General features: G+C 39.7%; 1 protein-coding gene across 1 annotated transcript in view; it reads right to left on the bottom strand.

Annotated features, from left to right (window-relative positions):
• Positions 1 to 16,445, bottom strand: part of rgs7a (regulator of G protein signaling 7a) — a gene marked incomplete at its 3' end in the record, with an annotated part of 50,871 nt that overhangs the window by 14,772 nt on the left and 19,654 nt on the right. The window contains exons 3-4 of the mRNA XM_083987514.1: positions 9,032 to 9,128; positions 6,054 to 6,104 (exon numbers count right to left, since the gene is read on the bottom strand). Of these exons, the coding sequence (XP_083843640.1) occupies positions 6,054 to 6,104; positions 9,032 to 9,128 (148 nt within the window). The remainder of the gene's footprint in view (positions 1 to 6,053; positions 6,105 to 9,031; positions 9,129 to 16,445) is intronic.

Raw genomic sequence — 16,445 nt, 5'->3', positions numbered from 1 at the left:
TAAAGTTTTTTTATATATATAAAAGACAGATAACAAGTTGATCACCTCTTTAAAGCTCATCTTACAATCTCTTTTAATACTTTTTTCTTTAACTTTTACCTAAGTTAGATCATTGTAGTGATGGTTTTCAGTAAGGACATGAGCAATTGTTCTTTAAATGGCTTTTGGGAGGGATAGTAAATTTGTACAAACAACATACAAGTGGACTGAAGGAAGAAAACTGACAGTTTGTCATAACTCCATGGTTTTGCACACATGTATACCGTGGCAGCAGTGTGTAGAGGTGTGATCTCTGCAGACTGAAAAAGATCCTCTAAAGTGCTCTCGACTCTGGAGCCTGGCGATCAGGAGGCTTACGCCGGGAACACAGTGCCTGTGCAGTGCGTGAGTGTGGCAGCTGATGCTGTTGAAAAGGACGTTGGAGGAGAAGACCAGCACCATTATGCAGAACAGTGTGCACCCTCTCCATGCCGCTCTGACGAGCCATATGTCCTCTCTCAGAGATCATTTTACTGTTCCCTGATGTTCCACAGAGCAGATTAGGTGCTCTTTCATATGCAGTTTACACCCTTAACAACACACTGGTACACACTCACTGACAGCTTGACTGATGTTGATTGTTATACCGTCCATCCATCCGTCGTGTCCTCGTGAAGACGATATCTCAGGGACGCCTTGAGGGAGTGTCTATATTTGGTGCCAGGCAGCGTTAACTCGAGGATGAACTGATTAGATGTCAGTGGTCAAAGGTCAACGGGTTATATATTTGTACGCTACTTACTTTTTATAGTTCTTAAATTACTTTTTGTATATTACTCATGTCTTTTTAAATTATTAGGGAGAGATGCACGAAATTTCCATTGTGTTTCATACTGCTTCACTGCTCAATGACAATAAAAGCAATTCTATTCTATTTAGCCATAATTCAAGAATACATACAGCAGCACAAAATTTAACATAAATGTCTTATAGGATAAAGTGTTTTTTCTGCTAAAACACAAGCTATTATTCAACAGTGTAACTCAGGAACAGAAGGAGAGATTGTATAATATTACTGGCTGGTGGAGGTGTACAACCACACAGTGGCCATTCTAGTTGTTGATTTCCTGTTGAGGTGTTATGAATTTGACTTTTCTAGGCATCTAGAGTATTACGACAACATTCACACTGTTTTTAGCTATGACGATGATCATGAGAAATCTTTTTGTCGGCCATTCTTGCTCACTCTCACAAAGTAAAAAAGTACAAAGTACAAAACACACACACACAAACAGAGGCAATGACTTAAGCTATTTGCCAACAACATGTCAGTCACCCAAACATTATCCTGAGAGAGTGAGATTTTATCACCATCGCAAATTTCACTTGGTTTTGTAAAAATGCTTTATCCTCTGTGGAAAGGTAAGATGTTATATTCTTTTCTCATGTGCAATTTAATCACAGTTTCTCACACAAGCTTATTACGGTTCATATTAATGTTTAATTGTCAGGTGACCTCTATAATAATTATGATGGGAGCAAAGAAGGAGCACGGGTGACGTAATGCAAACTCTTACTGTACCTACAGTATATTATTACCATGACAACTCGGCTGACTGCACACGATTGTATCTGAGGGACCTTTATGGTCATTTAGGTTTAAAAAGATTTGTAGTTTCCCATCTTTCTGTCTGACAAGCTCTTTTACTAAAAATGGTCTGAATACTGTGAGCATTTTTGCAAATACATGAAGTGATGTTATTTAATGATGCAGTTTCATTTGCTCTTGACACTGAAATTTTGTATATAAATAGCCATATTGATACCCCTGCAAGGATTTATTTTCAGGCAGGTCAGAGGTCAGCAGAGCTGCAGACCACTGACGCTTGATCTCATTGGGTTTTTACAACCCTCCTGGCCTAATGACAGCAAAGTTAATTCATAGTGTATGGGTCTTGTGAGACTTCATTTACAGGCGTAGTTACAACATCTCTTTGCTACTGAAGGCTTGGCATTGTTGATGGTGTGAAGCAAAGACTTATTTTTATGGATTTTTGTCACTTCTGTACCATGGAGACTCTGAAGCTGAATTTGCCAGTAGCTGTTTCTGTTTGCTCTGTAACACGGTTTTACAGGCAACAATTAATTCAATTACTTTTTGATGATTATGAGACGAGATCTTAAGTTAAAAAGAGTGACTGTGTAATAACGTTCAAGTTTATTCATGTACATTTATTCATGATGAATCAGAGTTACATAACTGTGAAGGGTAAATCGTGATGGCTCCAGTTCAAAGTGGTAAAAACTGGGCCGTAACAGCAGGCTCAGCCTTATGATCCCACGCGGCTGTGACTGACTGACTGAGTGATCGTTGTTAAGTTATAGCCTCCAGCGTTGCCAACTTAATGCATTTCTTTACGATGTATGGATGCCAACCATGGGCCAAGGGCTACTACACCTCTTATTATGTGCAATCTACTGATCCACTCTGGTTTCCCAACTGGTCGGGAACTGCAGGAAAGTGGAAGAGTGCTTCCAATTCACTGAGCTTTGCCTCCATTACAACAAATAAACCAGTTTTTATTACATTACACATCAATATTACTAAAGGAGGCAGAGGGATCACTAAACATAAGAGACATAGGGCATGAGAGAGAGAAAGAGAGAGAGACGCACAGAGCCGGAGAGTGGGAGGGAGAGGGGGAAGCCATTGGCAACTGCTGAGCTAAAGAAACTAGCAGGTATGAATAGCATGTAATTAACAGAAACACCAGCAACCCGGAAATAAGACAATACGCTGACTGTAGCACGGTAGTAAAAGCACTGTTAGGAAGTAAAGGGTTTCTGTCCACTGACTTGCTGGAGGGCTTTTTAATTTGAAACAGTGAAATCGGAAGTGTTGACTTTGTGTTAAACAGAAGCTCGTGAAACTGAGCCTGATATACCACTTTTACCAATTATACATATCAAACAACCTCTACAGTATGGGGCCATGATCAGTTTTTGATGAAATACAGTCCTTGAAACCTGTTGTGGATCCCAGACAGAGACTGTATAGTGTGTGAGAGACAAAATAATACATATGTGATACGTAAATAGAAAAAACACAGCGCAGTCTTATTTTTTCACTCGTGTGTTTGGCCATTTCGTCAACAACTGTGTTGATGGGATACATTTAAGTCATTACCTAATCTGGTTTGGAGAAATGACATGAAAAGTAGAGCAGCTTTATTGAAATGCTGCTTTATTAAAATTATTAGTATTTATTTGTGACCAAAGAGAGCAGGAGTTCAGCAAACAGAATAAACCGGTTGAAACCGCGGGACAATAGGCTGAATGTAAAGATGATACAATGATGTCAGATGTTTACAATGGTTCAGTTTTTATCCATTTCCTCAATTTCGCACACTGACCGTCTGATGCAGCCATATACTGAGAGTACTGACTATATTCTTGTACAGAAAGGCAGATCTTTGGTCAGCTTGGAGGTCACTGGTCTAATGTTTAAATATACTATAACTTACAGATTATATCTGACCAGACAGTTCATCTAAAGGTTATAGATCATGTCAGCCTGTGGCTCCCCATTTACGTTCATCTTCTCAGTGCTCCTAATCCCTGTATGAGCTGTCTGGACTGGGCTGCATGGTAATGCATGCTAATCAATCAAGTCTGAGCCACCTTAAATGTGGCAGGCAGTTAATTCCGATTGTTCCTATGCCTGCCAAACCAATTGGCTCTAGACGAGCGATGTATGGTGATGATGTGTGATGGTCTGAATTGTAATGAAAGTATTATGATTAAGAGTTGCAACGGCAAAATCTCCTGCTAAAATGTCCCAAAAGACCTGTAAAACTTTTGAGATGAACTTTGAAGTCAGGAATTTGCATTAGCTAATCAAATGCAGCACTGAATGAAAACAGGATTTGGGGACTAGAGAGATTGAGATGATGGGTTCATCTGCAGGGCGTCGCTATATTATCTGTGGAATTCATTTAGCATAAGAAAAAAAAAAAAACTCCAAATCCCCACTCCCTAACTTTGATATAAGCTCATCTGCCTTTATAATAAACACACTGATATCATGCTGTGAGCCAAATTAATTGCATTTTCCTTTGCTGTGTTTGTGAATTCCACCAGGAGTTAGTCTGTGCAGAAGTCCCACAGTTTTTCTCAACAACAGATTAAAAAAATATACACTCTTAAAGGACTAAGAATATATACAGGTTGTTAATCTTCACCCTTTGCAGTTTTTAAGTGGCAGTTTTTGAGTATTTTAATTGAGAGTGCTGTTATGGACGAGTATTTTCATTTGTGCAGGTGACACATAATGTAGCACTGTAAATGTAAATTTGCTCGAGGGAACATATGGTAAATGTGTTACTGCCAGAGCTTAGTTACCATGCAACAAAATTAATTCAGTTTAGCACCTAACACACACACACACAGACACATCAATTTCCCTGTGGTCGTGAGGGCACTCATTGACATAATGTATTCCCTAGACCCTTACCTAAAATGTTTTATAAATCTATCCTAAACTTTAAAACAAAATGTCTGCACAACAATGGTTTCATACCTAAATCTGTGTCCACATAACACTCACACACACCTGGCCTAGTCATGGGCACACATTGACAAACGCATAAAAGGACATTCAGATCCATGCATACAAATGCAACAACACAACACAAAGGAACTGTGTGCTGATGAGTCAGCTAAGTGAACAATTGATTATGTCACAAGAACCGACACTAAGGGACATACTAAAGCAGACAATCACTGGACGAGAACACACCTACACACACAAACACTCCAATATCCAAGTAAACACACACCTACAGTCTTCAGAAAAGATCAGCTTTCATATCGTTAACCTCACTTCCTCGTCATCCATAATGCAAGAAACTGATTTTTAACTTTCTATTTTTGTCTGAGTTCAACCTGCCCACTTTTGAGTTATTTTATGTGCAGTGAGGGGCTCAGCTAACGATGTGGCAACTCCCTCTAGACAGACTAGTTTCTACTTCATTACACTGGAATAAAGAAAGAAAAGAATAAGAAGAAAGAAAAAAGGAGGAACAAGAATTGCATTGTCTGATTTAGCTCGAGGACTTAAAAAAAAGAGATCAAAGAAAAATGCAGAAGTGTGGACTTTTACATACACTTAGTTAGAAGTACATACAGGTTCCGCAAGAGCAAGTTCCTCTTTCTTTATGTGCGGTCTAATGAAAACATGATTCAAAAACTTCCACAGTACATCATCAGCACCTCGACTTACCCAGAAGCTAATAGCAAGCTTGAAGTGATACATTAACTACAGTATAATAGAAACAACTGTAACAAACCCCCTTTTTATACAGAGATCCTGCCAGTAAGAAGACCCCTTGTTATGAGGTAGTGACACACACTGACGTATGTATTAAAGGAAGAACTGACATGGCAGGAAATACACACGCTGTTGTGTTACACATCACACCTCTGAGTCCAGATCTAAAATCACACAGGGCAGCATTATTCTGGTTTGTTTGCTTCAGTGTAAATAACCAACAGGAACATAATTAGCTGGCGATAAAGTGAGATCTCTGTAAAAAAAACAGCTATTGATGTCCCCCAATTTAATCTTGAGCATTAGAATTAATTAAAAAGCAACTCTCTACCCATAAATGCAGAGAAAACTTTCAGTTGATAACCTTGACACCAAAGTAAATTTAAAAATCTGACTTCCACAGGTTAACTATGGAGTTATAATGAGATAATATTTCTATGATCTATTGGAGCTTATTTGCGATAGACAGCAGAGATAATGATCTCTTCAAAAAGTGGAAGTAACACTGAATATAAAAAAATATGTACATCATGGCAGTGTGTGTTCTCTTTTTGAGTTAGGACTGAGTTTTGACATGAATTGTGTTTTAATAGTGTTAAAATTGCCTCTGTGAGCTGTGTGTGACGTCCACTGGTGCAGCTTCAATCGCCAAGTTGCTTAAGTGGCCAAATCAGCAACCCAACTTCAATATCTAATAAGAGCTTTAAAGGCCCCATCCCAGATCAGTGCTGATTCACTCCTTTACCTTGGTCTTCGATGACCAGATTCTTGATCATCCACTGTACGATATCAGAACCTGAAATGAGAAGAAGCACATAAACATGACTCATGGACATGAAATAATATACTCACACTGGGCTGAGGCACATTTTTGCATATACATGCAAATGAAAGGGAAAACAATGACACTCTTAACTCTGCCCACCTCCCCTCATCATCACAGTGCATACCAATTCCTCTCGCCTTGCACCATGTGGGTGGGTAATGGGCCATCCATTACCAAATATTCTTTTCTGACATCCTCTCCAAGCCAGCTCTCTTTGGCTGTAGTCCATTAATATAAATGACCGGAGAGGTACAATGGCATAATGAAGCATCCATTGTGTACAGTAACAACACAATTTGTCTGACTCAGTCACAGCACCGACGTTGCAGCTGCAATTGTTTCGTTTAATAAGTCTATGCATCACATTGGACATTTCCAACTGTCACAAACAAAGACTAAGATGTAAACAGAGGAGAGGAGAGGAGTGGAGAGATGTAAAACCAAGCCGAAGAAGACGAGGCATTACACTGTACTTGTGTTACGTTTATACAATAGATGATTCAGTCATCACAACTATTTTGAGTAAAGGTCTAGAGATGCCTCGAATATCACCATTTCCATCCCATTTCAAACTTCTCCATCTGAGACTGCAACTGAATCATTTTCACATCTCAGAAAAACATAACAGTATCCTCTGCCCCTGTTCATTTTCACACCCGACTGCAACATGTGACTTTGGCACTTTGACTAAATATATATTTTCTAGGCTATTATTACTGTCTGTCATGCTGACAGGTGAAGGTGTGTTGCGGAGACGCGACTGGCGGAAGGCAGAAAAAGAAGGTGTGAAATGGAGACGTGAGGGAATTCATGCAGATAGACACTCAGTCTCTGCATCTGTCGCTCTGTCCATCAAAACTGCGTCTCAGTCTGTCTGTTTTGTCTCTCCGGTCCACTATTAGTTGCACCCTCTTTGCTTTTTCGGGCGTCCCCATATCCAGATGAGATTTTCCATGGATTAACATCATTAATACAACCCCATTTTCACACTATCACAGTTGACCCACTTTCTAAGATAGAGCTTAAATGAGATGTGTAAGGTAATCCTCTAACAAGGCTGTTCTCAGAATTGATTAATGTCATGGCCATAGATTGAGCTGTGTGCGTGTGGGTGTGTGTGCGCTGGCACAAGCATGTGTATGCATTAGAATGTGACAATAATATAAACAGGGAAGTAAACGATAAAATCAATTATTAATGATCCCAGTGACGGGGAAATATTAGATAATTGCTGCAGCAAGTGGAACAGCATACAGCAAAGAGCTCCACACACAGCAAATACATTTTGTAATTCAAGTAGTAATGATATAAGAATATAAGTATGAAATTAATGAAGAGTTATAATAACGTTTGGAGGTATGTTACCATAAAAATGTTTCCATAAGAAATAGGGAGAAAAAACTCCATTAAGGAGAAAATATGTGACATTTTAGAATGCGGCATTAATTTTACATGCTATGTGTAGCATATGAATGTTTACTGACCTCTGCTCTGTGTGACATTTGAGCGTCAAAACAGAAAACAAACTGAGAACAGCAGAGTTGCTTCTAAGCAAATGAACGTCTAACACACTTCCTCTTGGCCATTAATCAACATGGCAGCTACTGTTTTTAAACTTAGACAAACACTGTATAGCAGATCTGGCATAAAAAAATTAATACAATAAAAAAAACTTTGCATCAGCTGCTCTTTACATGCCCAGAGCATTGTTTCAACAACGTCACTAAAGCTAAAGTTAGTGGTATAAATCTGTCTGCATCTGTGCTCATACATTGGTGCCCACTGCTCAACCTTTTTTTAACCTGCACCTCATCACAGCCATCCATGTCAAAAAGACGCTGGACATGTCACTGGTTGTGACAGGCCGAACGTGGCCCTTTGTTAGCGGTGGTAGCGACCAGTGGTGACTCTGGCACTGATGGAGCCCTTTGGCAAAACATCGTGCAAGAAGGAGAAGTGATCACGATTGGCAGAAACAAGCACTTTATAAAAAGAAGTGTTACATCAAGAGATTGGAGACAAATCTACAATCTTCAGTATCATATCAGGATGTGGATACCATGTTGATTAGTAGCTGCAGAATACATAATGCATTGCAATTCTATCAGCTGGGTTTTAATTATATACAACGGCACTGTAAATTTAATGGCCTATTCAAAGTTTATATAGGACGTTTCAGCGCTTCGTACCGACTGACATGTCTGGCAACTGAAATGGAAAAACATGTAAATGAGAACAGCTTTATTGGGAATTCAGCTGTATTGAAATTCTGTGTATAGGAGCACAGAGAGAAAGAGATAAGCAAACAGATAAAGGCCGGAAACCGGCTGACACCAGGCAGAATGCAAATATGACACGATGACGTCATGAATATGCTAATTAGAGCATTACGTCACCTGTCTAGATTTGGCTAGATTTTTTTCAAGCAGGTTTTCGCTGCTCTCTATCGGAAATAGTCTTTTACAGAAGTTTTCAGTTTAATCCACAATAGCAAGAGTGGGTTTCGACCTAGTCTGGTTATATTCACATCCAGTACAATAACAGCAATAGCTTCACTCCTCTTAGCTCTCGAGTGTCATGTTTTACTGAACCCATCTCTTATGGAGCACCATGGATTCTTATCTATTAGGTTGTACAGCTCGAAAATCCAATATGATCCTCTTGACATTCTGGCACTGCCGGTGTGAAATGCAAAACAGACAACTCTCTAAATACTTTCAGTGTTTTGTTTGGCATAAACTCAGTACTAGTTGGGTGCTTAGTGGGTGGAAGCCAAATGGAGAAGAGAAGAGAAGAGAAGAGAAGAGAAGAGAAGAGAAGAGAAGAGAAGAGAAGAGAAGAGAAGAGAAGAGAAGAGAAGAGAAGAGAAGAGAAGAGAAGAGAGATAATAGCCTTACCTGAAAAAACACTGGGGATCTTGGTAAGAAAACTTTTCACTGTTCGGATAGGGATGCCATTTTTCTCATCCTGCATGCGTGCTATTACTTCCTCCATCTGGACAATACAGGGACAGAGGGAGAGAAAGCAAGAGAGAGAGTAAGCACTTTTCATGAACTTTCCTTTGTAAGTGGAGGCAGTGTGTGTGTGTGTGTGTGTGTGTGTATGTGTGTATGTGTGTGTGAGCAGGCCACAGAGAGGTAAACAGGTAGAGACAGGTTCTGTGTGTTTCAGCCATGTCTTCAGGGAGCACGTTGGTAACCAGCGGTCTATACTGTCAGATTTCTGCCTCTTGTTTGAAAAATATCTTTGATTTCGGTCATTTGTCACATACAGTAAAACTGCCACTAAGCTGCACTTACTGTATTGAGTTCTGCAACAGTTATTGGATTGTGAAAGTCTAACAATGAAGTTTAGTTATTATCCATCACAATATGTTTGTGTCCAAAAACCAGAGCCACCCAAACCAAACCCTTCCCAGCAGAGAAGGAAAAGTGACATGTTTTCTGACATCTAAAGAGATTTTAAACTCGAATGATCAGTGTTCAGCGCTGAGTTACAAATTTGAACCAGAAACTGCGCTGAGAACTGACAGGCACAGGCAAGTAGACAGAGGCAGGCACACATGCAAACACACAAACATTCGCAAACGTCACTGGGACAGAAATGTACTGAGAGTTGTCTCAAGGGCCTGGCGGGGCAACACAAGGCAACAACGTTTCCAAGAACACAAAGGAGGGAGCGATGAGGAGAACAGAGCATGGCAAGAAACTGATACGTATACACAAACGAAATGAGTGGGGCAGTATTTTCATTATACACTTAAATGCACCATACTGTATGTATAATTGGAGCATTTCTGATTTTGCTTCCTCTTAAACATTTGGTATTGTTGTGGCAGGCAGTAAGGCTTGCTGCTATCTGGGCTGCTGTAAATCTTTGAATCAATCAAATATTTCCTTCAATAAGCTGTTACAATCAATTTTGAACATCTCTGTGAAGAAAAGCAAAAATTGGTGGAGATGGATTTTCTGAGCGAGTCCAAGATACACAGTATTGTAGACTTTGGACTTTGTAGGAGTTGTATGACCTCCAGCACTAAACATTCAATAAACACCATTTTCAATTGAAATTTACACTTTGATATAAACATTTAGCCATCATTAGCCAATACTAGTATCTAACATGTAAAATCCTTTTGTTTTAAAATGTTTCCCTTTGTAACAATGTGATATTTAACCAGTTGCAGCGTAGTGTGTGGAAGCTGTGACTGTGTCCTGAGCTGTAATGTTGATCTCTCAAGTCCCCCCCAACCCCCACCCCCAATTTAGTTTCCTCTCCATCTTTGTATGACACACACATGACTTATCAGTTGAGCTCATCTGGAAAAGGCGACACAATTTGGATGCAGCCGGTTCCATTTGGTACAAATGAAGGTTTTGTGTGGGAGAAAATGAATTTCTGCTGCCATATTGGAGAGAAAGGAACAGTTCTGATTAAATACCTAAAAAATAAAAAAATAAATATATATAACAAAGGACGAGTTTGATATGTAAATCTGTGAATACTCTGGGTTGGCAGTTCATAAGATAGTTCTGGAGCATATGTTATAATGAAAGCTTGTAGCTCGTCAAATAACCTGCAGCTAAAAATCATCCCACTTAGTGATTGGAGCCTAATTGACAATGATGGAGCACAGACAAATACTGTGACTACTGCTGGAGTAGAGTGGGGGCCAGCAATACTGATAGATGGAAATAAAAAGGAAAGGAAATATAAAAATAAAATAAATTGGTTAAGAAAAATACATTTCCAAATTATATCAGGCTGTGTTGTGCAATTCAGAAAGACACTTATTGAATTAATGCAAGGCGAGGTTGGTGAAAAGGGTTCAGGTAAAAGAGATTTATATTTGATCGCAACATAATGGAAGTTGGCGAACTTCAGAAATCTGACAGTGAAGTACCAAATGGTTTAATTTTTTCTTTGGTCCTCCCCGACTAACATGACGTGAAGTTAGAAGAGATGGTGTTGTTCCAACTCCTAAATCAAAGCGCTAAAATCAAAAACAAAAAACATTCAAGTACCATTATAAAACCCTTACATAATGCAGGCTTGTAAAGTGACGCACAGGAAAAACAAAAAAAGAATACCAGTGTTAATGTAGCTTCCTTTATACTTTTGTTGTTTTTAAACGTATCTCTGAAAAGATTAATCCTAATGGTGCTCGGCTCATCCCCGTTGAGTAAGTGTGGCTTACAACGCCAACCTTCTCTCTGCATCTGAGTCTCGCTGTCTTTCTCTGAGAGTTAGCTGGCACTATGAGACACAGAGCAAATAAGGACAACAGCAACAGTGATCAATACTTCACACACTCTCCTATCTCTGCAAACCCCTCACCGCCTACACATGGTAAAATGCCACCAGCGTGAATATTCAGGATCTAAAGCTCTTGAAGTCGGGATGCTCTCTGGCTTCATGTTGTGAGGAAGAGAGGAAAAGTCATTTCCCTCAAGAGAGGGAGAGCAAGAGTCTCTCCCTCTTTCTCTTTCTCTCTCGCTCTCTCTTTCCCTGTCCCCCACCCATCCACCCACCCAGAGCCGTCTGACTGCATCTCTGCAGCCTCTTAACAGATAAGAGTGAGTGTTTTGGCTGCACAGTGTGAATCATTGAATAATGATGGCACAGGACTCAGTACATATGAAGTGACTAACAAAAGCTCCAGATATAAGCACATACTGAGCGTCAGCACATGGCTCCGAGCACTTCAAAGACTACGACTGAGGGCACTCAGGGCTCAAATCAGAATGTTCTGAAGCACCATTTGGAGCAAAAAACAGTCCAAACCGGGCTTGTAAATCAATCCTGGCCTCTTAGATGTCTTTTTAGCCATTGTTAAGTGCACTATAAGTCCACTTATTTGACAGGCTTTTTTCTAAGAAAAGCCAGAAGATAAAAGAGCGAGTTATTAAAAAGGTTCTATCTTGAGCACATCAGGAAGGTGTGGGGGGGTTCAGAGGGAGTATCACCAGTTATTTAACATCCTAAAAAAGCTCATTTTGAAGTGACCATCGTTAAAGAGACCCAGAGGAGTTTGCTTTTGGTTATAAAAGAGTCTCATATTAATGTGGACGAATCTACGTTACTCACACTTGTTAAAGGGTCAATTTTCGATAACTATATAGTTTTGTCTTTATAGTTATTTTGATATTATTATTTAGTGGTCGGCTTGCACAGCATTTCCTTCTTTCGGTTTCCCGGACGCTGCCCAGTGGGTCATGGGAATAACGCAGCCGAATCGCCGTTTACGGTCGGAACTACGACGGTATCTGATCGTCTTCAAACCTCCGACTTTCATTCTTGATTATTGAAAACATTCTTGGCAAATGTTTTCCTGTTCATCCGTCTTGCGCCAGTCCAAGAATTTCACGTGTGCGCGGAGGCTCATGGGAAATGTAGTGTGAAAACACTTCGCTTTCCAAAACTCCTCGTAGTCCCTTTAATGAAAGAAAGGAGGCGGCTTGTTTTGCTACACCAGGTGGTGGTGGTGGTGGTGATGATGATAGAAGATGGAAAAGAGGTTCGCACTTGATTTTTGCACAACCAAAAGTAAACAGTTGTTAATGGTGTTGTTAGGAATATACAGTACAGCATATAAACAAGGTCTTTCCCTACCTGCAACTTCACACTGTGTAACAAGGGCACGAAAAGTATGTGCATCATCATTCCAGGCATTTCTGAGAACTGATTTCGAGAGCTTTTCGTTACCTAGGTTTTAATGACGGCGGTGTGTGGGTGTGTGTAGTTACGATAGGCACCTTGTGGACTATAACTGAAGCGGGTGAACAGACTCTCCAATGAAGACCAAACACGACTCAAGAATGCCCTGAATGACACTGACATTTGAAATAAGCTACTACATCCAAAGCGCATCCTTTTGTTGATGGTGCTGCGCAACCTCCAGCTTGCATGAAATAGTTTCTTAACAAGTGATGCTATTCATCTCTGGTGTTGACCTAGATTTTAAATGATGGAAATACATCACCGGAGCCTGATGAACTCAAACCTATTTTTCAAACAGTCTTAATTAAAACAACATTTTCTACATCAGACTGAAATGTCTTAAGCCAGACCAGTGTTTATTAGAGCCTGCAAGATCCATAAAGATGAATTTTTAATGAAGGGGGAGAAAAAACTGTCTATGACGCACAATAACAAAATGAAACTCAGATGCACGCACTTCTCTTGTTGACATAAAAACTGACATGAGCCTCAAATAAAATTTTCTAAAAGACATAAACATTTGATCTTTTTTAAGCTCTGGCTTCACTCTATCAAATGCAGCTTGTCAGACAGCTGGGAATTCATAAGGTTCATTCAATTTTCTGTGTGCAGATGTAAAAAAGAAAAAAATCCTCACTAACTGCGCTACTGAGGAAATTAAAAGCTCTCCTTTTCTTCCTCTTCTCCTCCCTCCCTTGCCTTTTCCTCTCCCTTGGTTTATGTTGCCTGTGCTGTGATGGGTGAAGGTAACTGCATCAGATGTGCAGGGAGAACGGTATTACCTTCACAGTGTTATCTGAGGACAGGTGTGTCTCCACAAACAGCGATATTATGTGCAACGTCGCAACATTACATGATGCACACATATAACGCATAGTAATTAAAAGTCACATTGCAAGTGCAGCATATGGCAGAATTCAGAGATGCAGCAAACACACACACACACACACACACACAAACACAGATGGGTGTTATGAAAGCTTATGAGCCCAGAAGGTGTGGATTATTTGATTGTAAAACCCACATCATCAAAATAGGTGAGCAACCTCGCTCAAGTCTGGCTGCCTTAAGGCGCTGCGAGAGCCGCCTCAATAGAACCTGTGGCTATACAGCATGACAGCTCTACTAGATAAAACAGTCTTTGCAATTGGTTGATCTCATTTCCCTCTGAACTGCAGTCTGTGGCTCTGTGGATGAGGCAGAACCTGTGGTGGAGGTTGTTGAGCAAAAAATATTTCTCATTTCATTTGGAAAAAAAAATAAATCAGCAGCAGCAGTTTACAAAGACGAAAAAAATGTGGATGCATCTCTGATCCACGGTCAGTAACTTAAAATAGGATCAATATGATGACAACAAAAGCACTCAGAGGTCTACAGTATAGCTGCATTAACGCACGCTTAAATGCTATGTCACCACAAATGAATCACACGTCTCTTCTAGACAGCCTGGTGCATTTGCATATGGATCAAATCCAAAAACACAATGTTCTTCATGCCATAGTGGAGGATAGCGGGCGGACACAATACAGGCAAAGCAAACTGTTAATAACTTCTCAAAGACTTGTTCATCCAGTGCAGTTCTTGACTCACATATCATAATATTTTCCCCAAATAATATTCTCTTGGATAGACAGGATTCTCCGCCTGTCTAGCCTTTTACCATCTGTACACAAAGGTGACATACTTGGATGATGCCGTTCCTCCTCCACTGTGACCCAGATTTAGGTGAGGAGGAGAAATCAAACACTGCCTTAATTGAATTATCGCTTCCTATATAATTTGTAAATCTCTGAGGGCAGGGTAATGTTGATGTGAGAGTGAGGGGCCTTCCTTCTGTGCCCATCAAGAGACAATAAACAGACATAAACAAGTGTATGATAAATGGATGACTATTTCCGAGCCCCCACTCAGGAACGTAGAGGTCAACTGCTCATTTACTATACACAGAGGAGATATGTAAAGGCAACCAAGGCATTCATACTGCAATAGCCTTTGTTAAACGAAAGCACTTTGCATGGGCATTGTAGAGCTTTTTATATTTAACACAAACACACACCTGCCAGCATTTCATTTCAAAATATGCAATATTTCCCAGATGGCAGAAAAACTCAATGTTAAATATGTCTGTATATGTGTGCGTTGAGTGTCTAGTGGAAACTTGAATGACATCTGATAAACATGCATAACATATGGATCTGTGCATGACAATGATTTATAATGAAGATTGAAGGCCATGCAAATTGTGGGAGTTTCCCAGGAGGAAAAACTAAACGGATGGTGCTTGGAAAATCACCTTGAAATGCAAGAGATACCCAGGAAAAACAGTTTTTTTTTAATCAATCATAAACATAACAGCTGTAATGAAACTTGTCCAGCAATGTAAAGCAGCTTTTGAATATTAAAACACAGAGAAAAACCTCCCATGAAGCTACATCATTAAAATGAAAGAATTCATACATAATAAGAGTCGAATCACTTCATTACAATGCAGATATGATGTATGCCTAACAGGCACTGCACAGTGTCGACAAATCAATTATTATAAGTAAAACATTTTAATAACCCCTGTATAACTTTACATAAATATTGCCTGACTGGAAGGCTACATAAGTGGCTATATGTCATCCAGACCAAAAATAAACCTATGATCAATGAAAAAGAAGAAAAAAAGGCTAATTATCACACTGCATATATTTGCTATGGATATGGATTATGGTAATAGTATTTGCATGAGATTAGAGCTTTACATCTGTGAGACAAAATCTATAGGATGACTAAGTGGCAAAATATTGAGATGACTGAAGGGATGATTTCAAGGCATTACTGTGACAATATTATGAATCCACAAGTGCAATTTACACCCACAACTACTCCCTAAAAAGAGAAAATGGTACATTTGCTCATTTTCTATTGCAACTATGAATCTTTGGTTTTAATATTTGCTGCAGATAGTGAACTAGAATCCAGCCTTCACTCGTGATAACATTCAACTACAACCAACCAATTAGATATTACATGTATGTACATGCATGAGTCTACTATGAGCTCAACTAAGTGGCGACTGTTTGTTAACACAAACAAAGCATTGTCACTTTGTGGGCTAAACACAAACAAAGTTAGTCAGACACCTTTAGGCTGCACCTGCGCAGCACTGCACCACTTGGGAATTCAAAATAAAATTACCCTGCAGATAGGTGAGGGAAGTTATTGAGCGCATGCTGACAAGGTTGTTGAATAGGTGCCATGAATCTTAAGTCCTCTCCGAGGTTACCATGAGCTTTTGAGTTTCCACAGCAACACAGTCTGCGACCACTATCACAAGGACATCTTTGGCAGCTCGCCATCGCTCATTCATAAGAGAGAAAGGAAGAAAGGTGGTTGTGTGGGGGGGCTGTTGTGTATGGAGGGGGTGGGGGTCTAGGTTGAGGGGGGTGTAAAGGAAGGAGAGATAGATATTGTCACATACTGTAGGAGATATAAAACAGTGTTTTCATCACATTAAAATTACTTTGTTAATCGATGTTATGTAACTACTCTGCATGTGGTGCACTGAAGTCATATTTTTGCTCATTTAATTATTTTGGGCTGTAA

This window comes from Trachurus trachurus, assembly GCF_905171665.1.
Source record: "Trachurus trachurus genome assembly, chromosome: 15".
Classification (NCBI taxonomy): domain Eukaryota; kingdom Metazoa; phylum Chordata; class Actinopteri; order Carangiformes; family Carangidae; genus Trachurus; species Trachurus trachurus.
The sequence above is the reverse complement of the archived record's forward strand: the minus strand, read 5'-3'. Positions and strand labels throughout refer to the sequence as shown.